This window comes from Panthera uncia, chromosome F1 (genome assembly GCF_023721935.1).
Source record: "Panthera uncia isolate 11264 chromosome F1, Puncia_PCG_1.0, whole genome shotgun sequence".
Classification (NCBI taxonomy): Eukaryota; Metazoa; Chordata; class Mammalia; order Carnivora; family Felidae; genus Panthera; species Panthera uncia.
In genome coordinates this window covers 61651770-61670549 of record NC_064813.1, presented here as the reverse complement: position 1 = coordinate 61670549, position 18780 = coordinate 61651770, and the positions used below count along the sequence as shown (strand labels likewise).

The following is an 18780-nucleotide window of genomic DNA, read 5'->3' as shown; positions in this document are numbered from 1 at the left end:
GACTTGTTCAAGGATGACCCACTAAGCTGACTAAACACATGCTCAGCAGCTAGTGCCTTGGGGACAACTAAAAATGAGAATAAAAATAATTGCTTAAGAAACATGGTATTTCCAAAAAATCATCAAAGCAGTCATCATGGGCAAAGCCAGAAAATTATTGGCCTTCCTTATACTTATTTTCTGGTCTGGAACTGGTTTTATTTTCAATTCCTTCTTGGGCAGGGTGCAAGCACCGTATGGTCTTCAGGGTTTCTGGCCTCCACAGTCCTGATCTGCCCACTGTCCTGCCTTTGGAATACATGTGCCCAGGATTTCCCCTAACCCACAGCTGCCGTCTGCTTGGCATCTCTTTTACGAGTCTCCAAGCGTTCCGAGCATCGGCTGACTTCCTCTCTTACCCCAGTTCCTAGTGGCCCAGGCAACAGGCTCCTACACAGCAATGCCTAGCCCTTCTCTACGTGGCAGTGCACAGCAACGGCTCAGACGCTCTGAGTGTCCAAGGCCCTGCGCCCTGCCTGCCCCCCAACACCCTGCCAGGGGACACCTCGGCGGTACACCTGGAATCCAGGCTCTGCCATCCACCACCGACTCTTGGCCCGGTGAAACACTTCAACACTCACTCACGGAGCCCCTCTGGGCCGCAGAGTCAACCCTGCCCCATCACACCCACAGAACTGCTATCTAGATAAAATGACACCGTGACCATGAAAGAACCAAATCCGGCAAAGCTCTGTGCACGCGTGAGAGCCATGCCAGGTCCGCACGGCAAGAGGAAGGTGACCGGGCACCAATGGGTTCCGCAGGTGGCAAGTGTGGGGCTCGTGGGGGTCAGAGCAGAGAGGGAATGGGCACAAAGCAGGCTGTGCTCGGAGGCCAGGGAGCCGGGGCCGTACCTCGGGGTGGGTGTAGGCGGCCGCCGCGTCCCTCTGCAAGGCCGAGCGGACGTCCGGCATGCTGTCCAGGAGGCTCTTAGAGCAGTTCTCTTTCCCCCGCTTGTTCATCTCCGTTCGGATTTCTTCCATGTCTTCTTTGATTTGCTCATTTTCCTTGGTGAGGTTTTTGGAAACTTCCTGAGAAGAGAAAAAATGTAAAAAAGAAAATCCATGATGAGGCGCTGGGTGGCTCAGTCGGGTAAGCATCTGACTTGGGCTCAGGTCACGATCTCACGGTTTGTGAGATCGAGCCCTGCATGGGGTTCTATGCTGACAGCTCGGAGCCCGGAGCCTGCTTCGGATTCTGTGTCTCCCTCTCTCTCTGCCCCTCCCCTGCTCAGTCTCTCTCTCCTTCAAAAATAAATAAATGTTAAAAACAATAAAAAAAAGAAAAAAGAAGATCCATTAATGTGCTCTAAAGATGAGCAGAAGGCAGCTGGCAGCCATCTTCGGGTCAGAGCTAGAAATGCAAAAGCAGGCTGAGAAATCGGCCAAGAAGTGACTGGGGCTCTGGAGAGGTCCGGCCCTGTGCTGAGGGCCAGATCCCAGGCAGTATTTCTGGGCCAATACGGCTCTGGGGCGTCCCACTGCTGGACATGCTACCCCCAACTCCCATAGCTTTCCTAGTCATGACACTGCCTTGTCTCTAGGTCACCAGGACACCTGGCTCCTTTTCTGTCATTTGCACACGGTCGTCCTTATCCGGCGAGAACTAACACTACAAAAACTTCCACTCATACCCCATACATGTGTACCAGCAGCTCAATGAACAGAAGAAGGGTTTTTAAAGCAATTTTAGAAGAGGTGGCTGAAGACATCTACTTAACCTGCATTTCTAGTGAACACAAACTAACCCCCAGCACTTTGAAAGCATCATTTACATAGAAAACCCACAGGCTGGTTTTAAACTTTCCTATTTACCCATAAAAACAGATTCCCTAGATGACTTCCACCTGGCAAAGGAATGGTGTTCCAGTCCTGGTTCATACCGGAAGGGACCGAAGGCGCATCTAAGCCAACCAGCACTGGTGAGTACCTCCTGTGTGTCTGAGGAGCAAAGCCTCACGATACCCTGGGGTTCTTGGTCTGGGGGTGCGGGGGAGGTGCCAACTATAAGTGGGAAGAAGGTGCGCGTGGCAAGAGGAAGGTGACCGGGCACCGATGGGTTCCGCAGGTGGCAAGTGTGGGGTTCGTGGGGGTCAGAGCAGAGAGGGAACGGGCACAAAGCAGGGCCCCAGAGGCGGTGACGCAGCACGGGATTTGAACCAGGGATGGGTACCCACAGGCTCAGAGGGGCCCTTCTCCTCTGGTTATTCTGAGGGAGGTTGGTTTCCTGCACGGAGACCCAATACTGTCCTGCTCTGGCCTGCATTCTGGTTTGCATGAGCATCTGAGTTTTTATTTTTTAATTCTTTTTAACGTTTATTCATCTTTGAGAGACAGAGAGAGACAGGGTGCAAGCCGGGGAGGGGCAGAGAGAGAGGAAGACACAGAATCCGAAGTAGGCTCCAGGCTCTGAGCTGTCGGCACAGACAGGTGCCCCGTGAGTTTTCAGATGTGATGTTCTCCTTGGGCCGTGTTTATGACGTGGGTAGAGGAAGCCACCATGTAAAACAGAAAATGCATTTGCTTTCTGTCTTGGGGACCGTAAAAGCACAGACGTTGACAGGCACAGCCCTGCAGCCTGGCAGGATACTAAGTCCTAGAGGAAAGCCGCGGTAGCTCCGAGTGGGGTGTAGAAGTATCCAGGCCGGCAGTAACCCCCGGCATTGTGGCTCCCATGGCTCCCATGGGGGCTCCCCTGACCAGTCTACTAGGCCCCAGAACCACCGGCCATGCCATTCTCCTGGCATTTCATTTCACGGCAGATTTCGAGCACTGGAAGGGCTTGATGTGTTCTGTGGGGCACAGGCTAAGCTCGTGTCTCTAAATGGCAGTTAACTGTGAGAGAGAAAGCCCCTGAGAAAGAAGTCTTCTTTAAGGAATACCCGGAATGAGCAGTCTTACCGGGTGGGCAGTCATTCCCGATAGGTGTTGTCAGGGGCGGTCAAGTGCAATGGTTAAGAGCAGGGGTTCTGGAGGGAACAGTCTGGCTTACATGTCAATGTTAGTCCTACTTCTTTGATCCTAGACAAATCAAAGTCCCTGAGCTGCAGTGTCCCCAGGGGTAAAATGGAGTAATACTAGGATTTTCCCAACGGATTATTAGGAGTAAATAAGTGCATATATACGGAAGTGCATGGGACGTGGTGATTATTTTTGACAGGATGTTACAGCTGGGTGTTCCAGGCCCCTGCGGGATCCCAGAATTCAAGCCCTTCTCAGATGGGGAAACTGAGGCCCAGAGGAACGATGTTGTTTTCCTCAGACGACAGACACAAACGTGGCAGAGCTGAGCCCAGCACCCAGCCTCCTGGCCCTTGCTTCCGCAGTTCACTTGTGGAACCACTAAGACGGCTGGGGGAGGGTCCTGGAGCTCAGCCAGTTCTCTGAGCAGTGGGGAGCCCATCAGAGGGGCCTGTGAATGTTGCAGTGTGGTCTCAGGGTATATGACAGAATATGCACATGCAGAGAAATGCAGAAATGGTGGATTCCCCTAAGTCCTTGTTACACAAAGCATGTCTCAGGAACCTGTTAGGAGCGCAGTCTGGGGCCCCGCCCGGGCACCTGCGGAATCAGAATCGTCGTTTTAACAAGACCCCCAGGCGATGTGCACACACATCAAAGTTTGAGAAGGGCTGTCTTAAATGTTGGAAGCTTGGGGTACATCTGCTGGAAACAGGGCCAAAACGTATGAAAGGGGCTGTTTTACCGGAGCCAAATATTTGGATTCACACATTTCTTTTTTGTTTTTAAAGATTTCATTTTTTAAAAATTTCTTTTACATGTTTATTGATTTTTCAGAGCCAGAGACAGAGAACATGGGCGGGGAAGGGGCAGAGACAGAGGGAGACACAGAATCCGAAGCAGGCTCCAGGCTCTGAGCTGTCAGCACAGAACGTGACTCAGGGCTCAAACCCACGAATTGTGAGATCATGACCTGAGCCTAAGTTGGACACTTAACCGACTGAGACACCCAAGCACCCCGAAACATTTTATCTGTAAGTAATCTCTACACCCAATGTGGGGCTTCAACTCACAACCCCGAGATTAAGAGTCTCCTGTTCTACCGCGGAGCCAGCCAGGCACCCCGGGATTCACGCCTTTCTGTACCTCCACGAGCACCTGCTAAGAGCAGCGTCCAGGCATCTCCCCCATGAATTCTCCACATCCTGAGGCAACACGGCCCAGCAGGCTCAGCGGTTCAGTGTTACTTCTTCATTAATGCATTAATGTGCTCAGTGCTGGGCACCAAGGGGTCCAGCAGAAGCCACAAAGCCCAGGATCCTGCTCTGATAAAGACCACCCTCCACTGAGGGGAAGAAAGCAATAAACAAGAAAGCACCAACTAGTGACAAGTGGAAGGCAGGGCGAGGCGACAGAGGTAGCTTCTGACTCCTCATCGAGGTCAATGACTCTGTCTCGAAGGTGGGGGCTGAGGCCCTCGGACTCCACTCTGGGTGGATCCCGTGGCAGGGCCCGCATAGCCTTACGGCCAAAACAAGATTCCGCCTGATTCCTGAACACCCTGCAAGAGTCCGCATAGGCCTGTGCGCTCACTGGGAGAAAAAGGGGCGGCCCCCCAGATTCACCTGCTCCCTGGACCCCGGGGGTTCTAGGTCCCTGGAGGGGCTTTCTTCTCACTGATGTATGAGTCCCCAGTGCCCTTTCTGATTTCAGTGAGGAAGCATTATTTTGGGTTTCGGCACAGGAGGGTTGACATGGCACGGCCTTGAGCGCCCACGGGAACAACAGAGTTTACTCTCCTGAATCAACACCCGGCTGGCTGTGACATCACCCCACCGGCCAGCCAGGCTGAGCCAGGCGGTGTCCCCCAGGATGGCAGAGTGGCTCTTCCTCCTCAACCACCCGCTGACCCGGCCACCTCCCCCCTCCCCGGGGGTGCTGGCCCTGCAGGGCTCCCCACGGCCCCCTGAGAGTCTGGCTTCCCCGTGGGGCACTTCTCAGGAAGTACGGGGGAGGCTGCCCACACAGGGCCCTCTAGACTCAGCCCTGGCAGAAGAGTGAACCCCATGACCTCATGCTTGGGCTCTTCCCCCGGGACAGCTGCAACCGTGACGTCCGTGGCGAGTGCTGCTTGGCTCACGGGCAGCGCTGGCAATGTGGCTGAGGAGGCAGGCAGGGGGTCTACCTGGCAGGGGCCGGCACACCGCACGGTGGCCGCCAAGGATCCCGGTGCTATGAGGAGGAAGGCGGGGAGGAGGGCGGAACAGCCAGTGGACAGAAGGCTGGCACCAGAGGCCGGGCACAGCCAGGTGCAGCACTTAAAGACCCGAGCAGAGCCAAGGACCTGAGAGGCGCTCACAGAGCAGGCGGCTCGTGCTGGAGGGACACGCGGTCGGGCACCGGGCACGGGAGGGTGCGAGCCCAGGGCGCGAAGGGGACCAGCGTCCCGTGCTGACTACACCCAGATGCGCAGATACCAGGGGAAGGAACCAGGAGAGGGGCTGGGTGTAGGCGAAGTCGGGGGCACAGCTGGCACGCGGTTGGCCAGAGCCATGGAGGGTCTGGTGCAGGTGGGTGGGATGGGGGCAGGGGCCAGGGCCGAGGGGGAGACTGAGCAAGAGCGTGAGCCAGCGGTGCTGGGACCTGCTGGGACCTGAGGAAGAGACACCACGGCGCAGGGCTCTGGCCGCTCGCTGTGGCCCCACTCCCCCTGCCCGGAGCCCTGGACGGCGCTGCCGTGAGGGGAGGTGCTGGCTCCGAGGACCAGCCCACACCGCCATCGCCACCAGAAGGCAGGTGATGGGACCGCTCTGGGAATAATGACGCTGCCCACCCCCCCCACCCACCCACCAAGCAGGCCTGGCGTGGAGAATGAACCAGGGGCTGCCTGCACGGTGCCAGGCACGGAGTAGGACTTGGTGTGCCCAGCGAAGCTGGAGTGGGACCCCTGCGACCCCAGCAGCAGACAGGCAGGTGGGAAAGGGCAAGTGAGCTAAGGTTCGGTGGGCTGGGCAGGAGGGAAGGGGACGGCCCCGAGGCTGCTGGGTCTTAAAGAGTCGCACCAGACACCTGCAGGAGGAGACAGAGCTGGACTGCGGCTGGGCCAAGCCTGGGCCCCGGGTCATGCAGCAGGCACGTGTCCCCACATCCCAAGAGGCCACCTGACCCCATCGCTCGCTGGCTGGGAGTACACAGGGCCTGATACAGATGGCAAGCCTGAGGGCCCAGACACTGGCCTTCCTTGAGGGGGTGAAGTAAGTGTGGGGGTGACCGGATCCTGGGTGGGGGGGCCCATTCACGGCTCCTGGTCACTCGCCTGCCCTTCCCCCTCTGAGCCGTCCAGGACACAGCGAGGACCAGGTGGCCTGGGACAGCCGCCCCAGCCGACAGCTGTCTCCAGCCCCTGGTGAAAGAGCTGGTGGGGGAGAGCAGCTAGAAACAGCCGGTGCTCCAGCTGACAGGACCCGGAGCAATCCTGGAGCACGGATGACAGAGCTGGGCAGGCCGCCTGGGTGCAGGGGCCACCTGCTGTCGCCTTCAATCACTCCCCCCCGCCCAGCCCCAGACAGCTGCTGCGAGTCTAGCCCGCATCAGCTGTGGGGCCAAGACCCGGAAACAGAGATGGCTCAGGCCCAGGTTGCCCTCAAAAGTCCAGAGCCTGGAAGGACAGCCAACCAAGCAAAGAACAAGAAGTCCCAGGCCTCTGCTGGTGAACTTGCTTTAGGGGCAACCTCACCCCTTTAAAACAGCCACGGGCTCCTTCACGTCCTGGCACCTACAAGCTGCTCCCAGGCCAGCAGACGGAGGGCGGGCTCTCACAACTTTAGTCTGGTTAGCCGAAAGAAAACCTTTCTTTCCACAGAGACAAATTCGATTTGAAGTACATACAAGCCCAGGAGACAGAGTATATTCACTCGAACCCATATTCAGATGTAATTGAATTAAATAACATTAAAGCCGAAATTTATCTTAGAAATATTATCTCCAACCCTTTCCCCTTTCACAGATGACAACACAGTGGTCGGACAGGGTGGGGGACACTTCTCTCCGAGAGTAGGAGAGGCAGGACGTGACCAACTGCGAAAGCAGATTTGCTCAGGAAAAACAGTGAATCCTGGGGGTGTCTAGAAGGGCATGGAAGGCAGGCACAGAGGGAAGGCCTAGAAAGAGACAGTTCCCCTAACTCACGGCCAGGCCTGCACAGACGAAAATTACATTTTCCTATTAGTTGATGAAAAGATACATCCCCTCGAGTCAGGAATGCTCCTGTGATCTTGCCTTTCAGACCAGAAACACAAAGGCCACCGAATCCTTTGGTTTGAAGAAGAAGCCTCAGCAAAGCCTGTGCTGGCACATTCTGGGGAGCAGGCCAGTTCTGAGTCTGGTAACTACATCACAGAGTTTTAAATTTTTTTAATGTTTACTTTTGAGAGATAGAGCATGAGCAGGGGAGGAACAGAGAGAGAGGGAGACACAGAATCCGAAGCAGGGTCCAGGCTCTGAGCTGTCAGCACAGAGCCCGACGAGGGGCTCGAACCCACAGACCGCGAGATCATGACCTGAGCCAAAGCCAGATGCTCAACCGACTGAGCCACCCAGGCGCCCCATTTTTATTATTTATTTTTTGCATCACAGATTTTAAATCTTACTCGGACACAAAGCTCTCAGGGGAAAAGGCTTCGGAGAACACACAAGGTTCCACGGTGACCATCTGTGCTCACGGACAAGTTTTACAAACCCCGGCAGACGCGTGTGAGGAGAAGAAGAGTCGAGTCACCCTCCCAGAAGGTGCAGGGCTTCCGCAACAGAAAGCACACTCCGGGCAGCTTGCAGGCACGCAGCTGCGTTAAGAGCAGGGGCTGTGTACCCACACATACACGTGGACATACGTATCCACAGTCACACGCATATCCAAGTACTTGGGAGCACTGACAGGTGTCCTGCTGCCATGCGGGGGTGGGGCACTTCTTCACAAAGACCTGCAAGTTGTGTAGGAATGACTTAATCATACTAAAACCCTGATGCTAGAAGAGATTATTTTAATGACCTGTCCCTCTGTCCTTTTCTCCACTTTGATAATCAATCTGCTCCTGGAAGCAGTATTTGGCACTGGGCATAGGACCCCATGACTCTGTCCCGCTGCCTTCAGAATCCATCCCCGGGCCTGGGCAGCCTACGAGGTTTCGGGTCTCCGGGTGCACTCAGAGCTCAGGGTAAAAGTCTTCTCAGCGGAATCACTGTCACTGCCGGGCCTATACGCAATGAACAGGGTTTGCCTTTGGAAGCCACAGATTGTCCTTCTAGACTTCCGATTCCCACCTCTGCTGGCACCTATTCTCTGTGCCCACGCACCCCTGACTCTAATGTAACTCATACTCCTGGATCTCCTTCCCCTTCCCAGCCACTGCCAGGAGAGGGTCAGCCTTACTCTGCCACATCCAAGGTCCTGGACCGCTGACCACCTTGGACGTTACTTCTCCCTGGACCAGTTCTCGAGGAACGCCCGCGGGGTTTCGGGCCTCCACCAGGCAAACAGAAAAGATGTGTGGGGGGTTAGGTTTCTGGAATACAGTGAAATGGCCCTGCTCTGCTACACTCTCCAAACTGACGAAAGCTAGAAAGTCTGACCACAGCAGGTGCTGGCGGGGACGTGTGTGGCACTTTCAGTCCCCGCTGGAGGGAACGTAAACTTGAACTATCACTTGGGAACACAGCTTGGCAACCCCCTGCCCTACAGATGAAGATGAGCGTAACTAACGTCCCAGAAGCTCCCTTCCTACTTACACACCGCAGAGAAATGCACACGCGTGTGGGCCAGGGACACAGACAGGGACGTGCATGTACAGGGAGACTCCTGGGCTACTGTGAATTATAAAACTGCAAACACACCCCGTATCCATCATCAGCACAACGGAGTGATCAACCGTGGTACATTCACACAATAGACTACTACACGGCGATAAAAGTAAATGAACTACAGGACACAAAACCACGTAGGTAACTATTAAAAACAAGGGGTGCCTGGCTCGCTCAGTGGGTAGAGCATGTAACTCTTGCTATCTGGGTCATGAGTTCGAGCCCCACGCGTGGCGTGGAATTTACTTAAAAACTACTGAAAACAAAATTGAGGGGCGCCTGGCTGGCTTAGTCGGTTGGGCGTCCGACTTCACCTCAGGTCAGGATCTCATGGTTTGTGAGTTCGAGCCCCACGTCCAGGGCTCTCTGCTGTCGGCGTAGATAGAACCTGCTTCGGATCCTCTGTCCCCCTCTCTCGTTGCCCCTCCCCCACTCACATTCTCCCTCTCTCTCGAAAATAAACAAATATATTTAAAAAATAAATGTTTAAAAAAAAACAATAAAATAAAATCTTAAAAAAACACACAAATGAGTGAAAGAAGCCTAACACACACGTGTGTGCACACACCGACACACACAATTCTGTAGGGCTCTTTATTTAGAGTTCAAAAACAGACAAAACTAGTATATTTAGGGATGCATCCTTAGGTAATGAAAATGTTTAAAAAAAAACAAGCAAGGAGGATGATTAACATAAAAGTCAGGACAGAGGTTCACTTCAGGGAGGGGGTGTGAGGAGAGGCCATGTGGGGGGCGCTGAGCCTTCCTGAGCTGGGTGGTAGTTACATGGGCATTTGCTTTATAATCTTTTTTTAAGTTTATTTATTAAGTTTATTTATTTTGACAGAGACAGAGAGACAGAGAGAAATGCAAGCAGGGGAGGAGCAGAGAGAGAAACAGAGAGAGAGAGAGAGGATCCCAAGCAGGTTCCGCACAGACAGTGCAGGGCTCTAACTCACAAACCATGAGATCATGACCTGAGCCGAAATCAAGAGTCAGACGCTTAAGCAACTGAGCCCCCAGATGCCCGGCTTTGTAATAATTTAAGCCGTACCCTCACCATGTATGTACTTTTCTATGCGTGTGTTATTTTCACAATTCAGAACAACAGCTTCACCAAAATCGCTCCAGGAAGCAGAGCTCTCGGAGTTAATTTTACCAAAAGGTGAGACTCGAACGGTTTAGATTCAACTTCTCTCTCCTTCCTCTTTCATCTGCAAATGGAGTTTCCCTTCCTGCGTCCTCCTACATCCCAGGGGCGGGGATGCACACGTGTGCCCGCTCCCACTGCCAGGCCCTGATCCTACTCTGGGCAAGACGCCCCTTCAATCTGCCCCCTTTGTCCGGTCTGACCTCCGAAGCACTCCCCTTGGGCTTCCAGAATATCCAAAGACCAGGAGCAGGATTGTACTTCCATTCCTCCCGCAGAGCCCGGCTGCAGAAGGAGTGTTTTCCCCATTTACCCAACACCGTGCCTCTCCACCGACTGCAGACAGACAGTCAGCCAGCGCCAGCCGGGAGATGAGAGGCTGGATGTCATGCCGGGAGACGGTGCTCTGCTCCGTGGGCCCAGGGCCCGGACCCATCTGTGACGACTGCCACGCCACAGCACCCTGCAGCCTTGGACTGCCTGCTGTGCGGAACCTCTCACTCCTGCTAATCCTATTTAACAGGAATTCTGGGACACAGCCACAGTTCTGCCTAGAAGTTCCCTTGGAAGAGCTATTGTTTTCAGCTCCGGTTAGGAAAAACTGATGCTTCCAGGGCAGATAGCAATGATTCAAAGCAACTTACGGGGCTGATTAGAAAGAGCCCCAGCCCAGGAGCCAGAAGGCCTGAGCTCCTGCCTACGTTTCCCTAGCACTTTCCACAGGCCTCACATCCTGCCCAGCTCACAGGGACAAATGTACGGAATGTATACGGGGTGGTTTAAAAACCATAATTGCTATATAAATATAGGGGATTAGTATTATTAATACGAAGGGCCAGTTTTTGCTACTAAACATACCATGGTTTTAAAAAAGAGATCACTCTCAAAAAAAAAAGAAAGAAAGAAAAAAGGAAAAGAGATCACTCTCAAAAAAAAAAAGAAAGAAAAGAAAAAGGAAAAGAGATCACTCTCAAAAAAAAAAAAGAAAGAAAGAAAAGAAAAAGGAAAAGAGATCAGTCTCGCTGAAAGAACTAGGATCAATTTTGGCAAAACTCCAGTTATTGTGGACTGCACCAAATTCACCCACTAAATCCACTCCTCTCCTGTGCCGGCAGTAAGGGCTCAGCTGCTAACAGGCTGCAAACAGACCACAGCCCTTGAACCAAGCTCTCGGAGGCCCAGCGCCTGACTCTGGCCTCACGAGCACTGTGCTCTCCCCCCGGAGCTGTCTTTCCCAGGCTCCAGGCTGTTCTGCAGACAGAATGAAAACCGGGTGAAAGCGGAAGCGGCTGCCGGCCCTGTTCTATAAAAAAAAAAAAAAAAAAAGCAACCCTCTTTTAGAAAGGGCATTGCACATTTGGATGGTGCTAGATGCCAAGGGTTAAAGAACTTTCCAATTTCCAAGGACGACTTGGGTCCTGGTTTAACTTCTTTTGAGCCCATTTGAAAGAATCAGGAGAAAGAATCCCAAGCCCGCACGAAGCCCTTCGATAGAAGGGTGGCGTTGACCATTCCCAGTCTCTCCATGCCAGCCGCCAATGCTGGGGACAGAGAGAGTGAAGGTGAGGCCAGCTTCTCTTGGGAAGTGCCCTCAGCAAGAGTGGGTTGGCGTGGTCCCGTTGGCCGCCTCAAACTGTCTGTGAAGCTCAGGCTCCAGGGCCCCGACGCTTCTCATCAGACCTGGTAACTGAAAGGCTGGGGACCCACCAAGCCTCCCAGGGCCGGTGGCCATGGTCAGAAAACGCTCATCACAGCACAGGGGGAGTCAAGCCTAAAGACGGGCGGACAAGGAAGCGGCGTTCGCTTTCCGGGAACACTGGGGTGTAAGGAAGGGGCTGAAACCAACCTTCGCAAGGGCAACGTTTCATCACCCGCATCCCAGCGACTCGGACACAGCAGCAGAGAGATGCTGCCCCCACTCACTCCCTGGCCATCCCCCGAGCGCCTTGTTTTGTTTAACCATTTCAAAGTGTTTCCAAGATGATCAGCTCACTTTTTTATCCCCTGAGCAATCATGCAAGGTATGTAGGGCACCTCTCCCACTTTACAGATGGGGAAGGTGAGACACGGCCGCTTGGGAGCAGCCAACAGACAGGCGTCCGCTCCGTCCTGACTCCCAGCCCAGCGAGCGCTCTTTCTGCCAAACTGCAGAGTCTTACCTTTCTCACATCCTGCGGCTGCTCTTCAGCCATCATGGAACCCCAGCTCCTCCACGAGAGCCCACCCCCAAAGCCCACTTTTTCATGAGGAATATTGGTCTATTAATCATTCCGTTATTAAACTTGCCATTTACGGTAACATTCTAAAGATTGAACGGACCTAATTTTTTGAGTCACCGTTTCGGGTATCGGTTCAAGACGTGGATGCCAGTCAATGACACCTATGTAAGCTCCCGACCAAGAAGGGTGAGTGGGGAATGTCCCTTTTCTGGTGATTAAATGACTTACCTACGTGTTAGAGCATTACAGCAATGGAATGGTGTCCAGGTTACTGTGGCGTGTGACGATTTCTCTCTCGCACCCCGACCCACACACCACCCCCTGGAAACCACGGTGCCAGCCACACATCTCCCTGGAGCCCGGTCATAACCATGTGATGCCTGTCTGTGGAAATGACACTATCAGTCCGTTCTCCCAGGGGGTGAAGAGCCTGAATGTTTTCCAGCGGGGAATATTATGCATCAGCAACCGTTTTCATGTCTTTTTCCTCTCACGTGAACCGGAGATGCGTTACCACACAAATGCACGCACACGTACAGAGACAGAAAGCAGAACGGCTAAAATGACAAAGCAAAACCGGAAGAAGAAATGAACAAGCATGCACCCAGAAGGGAGATGCCGCCATCTTAAAACCGGAAGGGAGAGGCTTACTGTACTTTTACGTTTCATTTAGCTCTGAGTTCCCTGCAAGTCAAGGTAAAAACAGAAATACGTTGGAGACACCTGGATGGCTCCATGGGTTAAGCATCTGGCTCTTGATGTGCGCTCAGGTCATGATCTCACGGTTCATGAGTTCGAGCCCTGTGTGGGACTCTGCACTCACAGCATGGGGCCTGCTTGGGATTCTTTCTCTCTCTGCCCCTCCCCCTCTTGAGCACACATACGCACACACACACTCTCTCTCTCAAAATAAACAAACTTAAAAAAAAAAAAAAGAAATACATTGATTATATGGTTCTTGTGTGTGAAAAAAGAAGGTATTTACATTTATATTTCATCAATTCTTTGTCGCCCACGATTTGGCATGAGTTTGAATGGGTGTTTTATGTATATGTTTTCTTCCCAAAGCACAGGATAGGTGAAGTCTAGTCAGGATACACGCTTTCTGAAAAAATATTGTGGGAAGTTGGATATGCTTTCGGGCCTGATGGAGAGAAAGATACGGAAACCCAGAATCTTCCTTACCTCCTCCAGTTTATCCATCCGTCCAACCAGTTTGGTAGTGACAGAATGCAGCTTCAGGAGATCCAGACCATAGAAGGCTCCTTCCAGCATGTCTATGATGGTGGAAAGCTATGGAACATGAGTAGCAGGTTAGTCGAGGGCTGGGGTGTGACGCCCAAGATGAGACTTCTCCTGTCAGAGCCCCCAAGCTGGAGGCTCAACAGAGAGGCCACTGGCCAGGAACGGAGAGGGGGGCTCCTGGAAACTGGCGTTTTGTAGGTGGCAAGTATTGTGCCCCCTGCAATACTCAGATAAGAAAATGGAAGAATCCAGGGGCGCCTGGGTGGCTCAGTCGGTTAAGCGTCCGACTGCAGATCAGGTCATGATCTTGGGGTTTGTGAGTTCGAGCCCCGCGTCGGGCTCTGTGCTGACAGCTCAGACCCTGGGGCCTGCTTCGGATTCTGTGTCTCCCTCTCTCTCTGCCCCTCCCCTGCTCATGCTCTGTTTCACTCTGTCTCAAAAATAAATAAAAACATTGAAAAAATTAAAAAAAAAAAAAAGAATCCTAGAAGAACAAGTGAAACTGAAGTCTACACATCTTCACCCAATCGCTTAGACCCCTCTTCTGCTGTTAGGTGTATGCCTGCTTGTCTTTCCTCTTAGACGCTGAGCTCCTTGAAAGTGGTGCCCCATCTTTGTTTCCCCAAGATCTCTAGCACAGCACCTGGCCCACAAGAGATGATCTGTAAATACTCAACAAAGTGGCTCATAAACTTCGATGCCTTGAGGATGTGCTCCTGAAATACCCAACCTCGTCGTCTACCCTGGAAGATACCAACAGTTTTCCCTCAGCACTACAACTAAACTAACCACGAGGTAAAAGAGGCCCCATGACCCATCTCTGCGATAGCATGCCATCGTAGGGCGCGAGCCTTCTCAGTGCTTTTAATGCTGTCCTTCCCGCCAGTACTCTGGGAGGACGGTGGCCGAACATCTGGTGATATCCAGGTCACCCAGAGCGCAGGCAAAGGGGCAGGTGAGAGCTGCTTGAACTGGGCCTCCCTGCCGAGGACCAGTCCCTGGAAGAATCTGCTGGACACCCTTCTGCGATTTCTGTTCCCCACCCGTCTCCCAGCCTTGCTGGTAGATGAAGAACTCCATGTCATGAGACACTTGTGTTCAGAAGCCCTCCTTCCTCCCCACCAGAGGAAAGTAGCTGAACCGTGGGCGAGAGCCGCAAAAGGCATCTTGTTGGCACGCACTGGGATGATTTTCTGAGTGGCTCCCAATAGAAAATTTTGCCTGCTGCTGTTCCAGAAGCCCCCAGGAGTCCAATCCTGTAACTGCGTGGTTCAGAAAGCGGCTTGATGGTGGGGCTCTGAGGCACACTGGATCCCGGGGCAGGATGTTAAAGCACCGTCCTGCTAACCCCCGCTCTGCGAGAAGGGCATCCGTGACCGCCAGCTACCGAGCGCGTACCAGGCACGGGCACAGAGGCAGCTCTTCACGTTGGTCATTCACGAACAGGACGCGTGTCTACTGACCCTGACTGCGTATCAGGCACCGTGCCAAGTACTCCGTAGGGTCACCCATCGGTTCCCAAAGCAACCCCCCAAAGCAGACGTTGTTATCCCCATTTGCTACTCAAGGAGACCAAGGTCGGGCAAGGCAGTTAGGCACCTTGAGTAGGATTACACGGCAAAGAATAGCGGAGCAACGATCTGAACCCAAGTCTGTGTGACTGCAAAACCAGGCCCAGGCCACCGCTCCCCCCTGCCGCCCCCCCCTGCAATGAAGCGGGGAGGGCAGAGATCGGACAAAGTCCCCCGCCCCCCCCCCCCCCCCCCCCCGGCACGGCCCCGGCCCCCCCCCCCCCCCCCCCCCCCCCCCCCCCCCACCACCCCGGACCAGGATCATGGTCTGATGCCGACCCACAGCTGGCCCCAGGCCCCTCCTACCCTGGGTCACCCCGGCCCACAGGCTGAGGACTGACGGGCTCGCCCCTCCGTGTCTCTCGCCTCTTTAGGGTGCGTGCTGGGCTGACAGTAAATCGTGGCAACAGCTCTCCGGGAGAAGAACACTGAGTTCTTCTGGCCCCAGGGCCTGGCAGTGGCTCCCAGGCCCAGCCTTCCTGGCTCCATAGGGAGAGGCAGGCACACTTTGCTGTCAGCATCCCCTTTAGACGTCCGGATTGCGAACGACCGCTTTGTCACATGACCAGCCTTGGACACACACAGTACTCCAGATGCCAGGGCCTGACCTTTACAGGCTAAGACACGTCCCATTTACTCAAAGGCCTTACAATCCCTGCAACAGCTTCTGCCAGAGGCCTGGGTCCCGAAGGCGTCCTCCCACCCCTGGCCTCGCCCCCACACCAGGTCCTACCTTCAGGTCCCGGCTGTCTGCCGCCCGCAGCTTCTGGAGCCGAAAGTCTCCCTCACAGGGATTGAGGGCCGACGGGGGTGCGACACAGGCACATTTGCAGGACGAGCCCGAGGTGATGGTTTCCACGGTGTAGAAGTCTTCCTTCCTGGAGGTCCCCTCGTTGACCCTCTGGCAGGCGTCTCGGCCCAGGGGTCTCACCACGCACTTGCACTGACAGTCTGAGCCCTCAGACACAGCCTTGACCTTGTCATAGTCTCCCAGCAACTAGACAACAGAGATAAAGCAAGAAAGGGCTGGGTGTGCAAATACAGGTGCCTCTCAGCCCAGCACCTAGGAAGGCTCTCCATTCACCCTGTTGAATGTCCTGCACTAGCCCAAGACCTCAGACAACTCTGAACTGCGGAGAGAAGAGGTCATCAGAACACAATTTGCTGACTCTGAAATTTCCTTGAAGGCACGAGGAGTTCAGCTCTCTTCATTTGTCTTGGAAAGCTGTGTGCTTCTCAGGGGGCCTTAGCCTTTCATCATTTCAAGGAAAAAAACAAATGAGCCCCATCATTCTTCCAACGGCCCTTGCCTTAGCGGACATCCAGATTTAGATTAAAAAAGAAAAAGGAGAAGGGGCTAAAGGGAGGATTGGAAAGCTGATATTCCAGTCTGAAGGCTACTTGCTTTGATCCTTGTTCACTCAGTGACCACATACTGAATGCCCATTCGGGGCTGTGCCAGGTAAACAGACGGGCCAGAGAGCCCACCCGCGTGGGAGCTCTCCGTGCAGGAGGCACACAGATCACAGCCATGCCAGGTAAAGGGTGGTAAGTGCCCTGACGTGATGATGCAGGGCAGTCGGGGGAAGGGGGCGCTCAACCTGGAGAGAGGGGCTCCGGCCAAGCATCAGAGGAGACTTCCTGGAGGAAGTGGTATTTGATCTGGCCCTCGAAAGATGGCTTCAGTTTGGAAAAAGACAGGCTGAGTAAGGTTTACGCAGCCTAGGGATTCACTTGGCTCCTTGAACAGCTTCTGAACCCAAACCCTAGGCCAAAGCCAGGAGAGCAAACTGGCAGCGGTTGCTGCTTCTACGATGCTAAACATTTCCTTCTGAGCCCTGGCCCCTGCCAGCCTCCCCAGGCTGGAAATCACACAGCAGCAGCAGCAGCAGGCTTTCTGGAGCCACCATTCTGGGCACTTGCTCGGGGTGGGGGCGGGGGAAGCCTCCTTCCTCCTCTGCACAGATCCCGCATCCCCAAAGCCACGGGGCCCCCCAAAGCCTTTCTAAGCACCGGGAAGGGTTCCCTTCACTTGCCTAATGACCTCGGCAGGCAGGCACAGACCTAGCTGGAGTGGAAATGTTCCTGGGATGCTGTCGGGGGTGGGGGGAGGGGGGGTAGAAGGCTTGTAATGTTTTTCTTGCAAAGGCTGGGTTTCTTCTAACACTAATATTTGCTTTAGAGCTGTTGTCAAATACAGAATGGTGCAGCGGGCTAAGGGGTAGCAGTGCAGGGTGACTGAAGCGGCCGGTCCTCAGGGGCTGACAGTAAATCGTGGCTGTCTGCTCTCTGAGACTCTGCCTAGATTCCTGCCGGAGCCCGCGCTGAGGCCCCGGGTGGATACCTTCCTTTCAGACTCCGGTTTCAAGAACACTTTTGGATGGTCCTCCAGAGCCCCAACATGAAGGGTTTTCATGTCCTTTCGGTTTAGGGGACAATGAGAAGTTATGGGTGGCTCTAGGGATAGATAGTAGCCTAACTTCCCGAGGAAGGGGAACTGATTGTTCTTCCCCCGGGAAGGAGACAGGACCCAGAGCAAAGGCTTCTCCAGATGCAGGCAGCACTGAAGGCACCAGATGCAGCCGTCCCTCATCTTTAGGATGACGGCAACTCCCACCACACGTCATCATGCTGAACGGAACACTCTAGAGAACTGTCCCTTCCAGTCACCTGGGCTGCAGATTGTCGAAGACCTGGCTCTACCCACCTGGAGCTACAGCCGGGGAACCAGGGCGTGTGTGACCATCGAGTCAGATAAAGCGAGCCAAGTACTTTGTAAAGGGGCACTTGACGAAGCCGGTCCCTATCAGCTGTCACTCACCCCCCACTGACCACGCGCCAGAGGTGAGTGGGTCTGCATTTCCACCCTGCCTTCACCAACACACGGGGTCTCGTCCGCCAGCCCCTCGCGGGGCCACCTGCCACGCGACACACCTGCAGCTGCTGCTGGGTCTCGACCCCGCTTCTCCCTGGTGGGTGTCTCACTCCGGGCCCATCAAGTGCCTTCCCCCTGGGGCAGCCGTCCGCCCGCCCCAGTCCAGCGTGCCCGCCTGTTGTCACATTCCAATTCCCACGAACAGCCACACAGGCAAGACACGACCACACTTTCGCAACCCTTGAGCTAGAAACTAGGTCTGGATTATTATTATCCGTTACGTCCCTCTTTCCAGGGAGCTGCACGGAGTCTTCCCTTCCTTCTCTCCTTTCTCCCGATCCGGTGACCTTGAAGTACCCGTCCCGTCCCCCGAGAAACGCAGCGAGGAGGGCACCGCGCACGCCCCTCCCTCCGGGAACGGGGCGCAGCGGCCGGCCGCACGCCAGCGACGACGGCCACCTCCGGTCCCCCCCACCCAGCGCCCCGGCCCGGGGGTGGCCAGGGCCCGCCGCCTACCTGCGACAAAACGTTCTCCTGGTTGTCCGCCTCGTTCTGCAGGGTCTCGTCCTCCGTGGGCGCCACCGTCGGCGCGTCCGGCGGCTCGCTCGTGCCGGCGGGGGTCACGCTGGCCCCCCACTGGGCCCGGGCCACCACCAGAGCGCCGCAGACGACCAGCAGCAGGGGCTTGGCCATGAGGGACGCGGGCAGAGGGGCTGCGCCCGTGGGAGAGCGGCGGGCTCGGGCTGCGGGCTGGCACTGAGGCGGAGGGCGGCGCGGCCGCGGCCCGGGAGTGGCCGCTCAGAGCGCCTGCTGACGCTGGGCGCGGCTGAGCGCGGCGGGAGGGTGCGCCCCCGAGCCCCGGCGC

At 54.9% G+C, this 18780-nt stretch overlaps 1 protein-coding gene across 2 annotated transcripts in view; it reads right to left on the bottom strand.

Annotated features, from left to right (window-relative positions):
- The window catches only part of OLFML2B (olfactomedin like 2B), a 36802-nt gene extending 18028 nt beyond the window's left edge, over positions 1-18774 (bottom strand). For both annotated transcript variants that reach the window (XM_049635256.1, XM_049635257.1), the window contains exons 1-4: positions 18432-18774; positions 15774-16037; positions 13410-13517; positions 894-1070 (exon numbers count right to left, since the gene is read on the bottom strand). In XM_049635256.1, coding sequence (XP_049491213.1) covers positions 894-1070; positions 13410-13517; positions 15774-16037; positions 18432-18608 — 726 coding nt within the window. In that variant the 5' untranslated portion in view covers positions 18609-18774. The remainder of the gene's footprint in view (positions 1-893; positions 1071-13409; positions 13518-15773; positions 16038-18431) is intronic.
- Between the last annotated feature and the right edge of the window lie 6 nt (positions 18775-18780).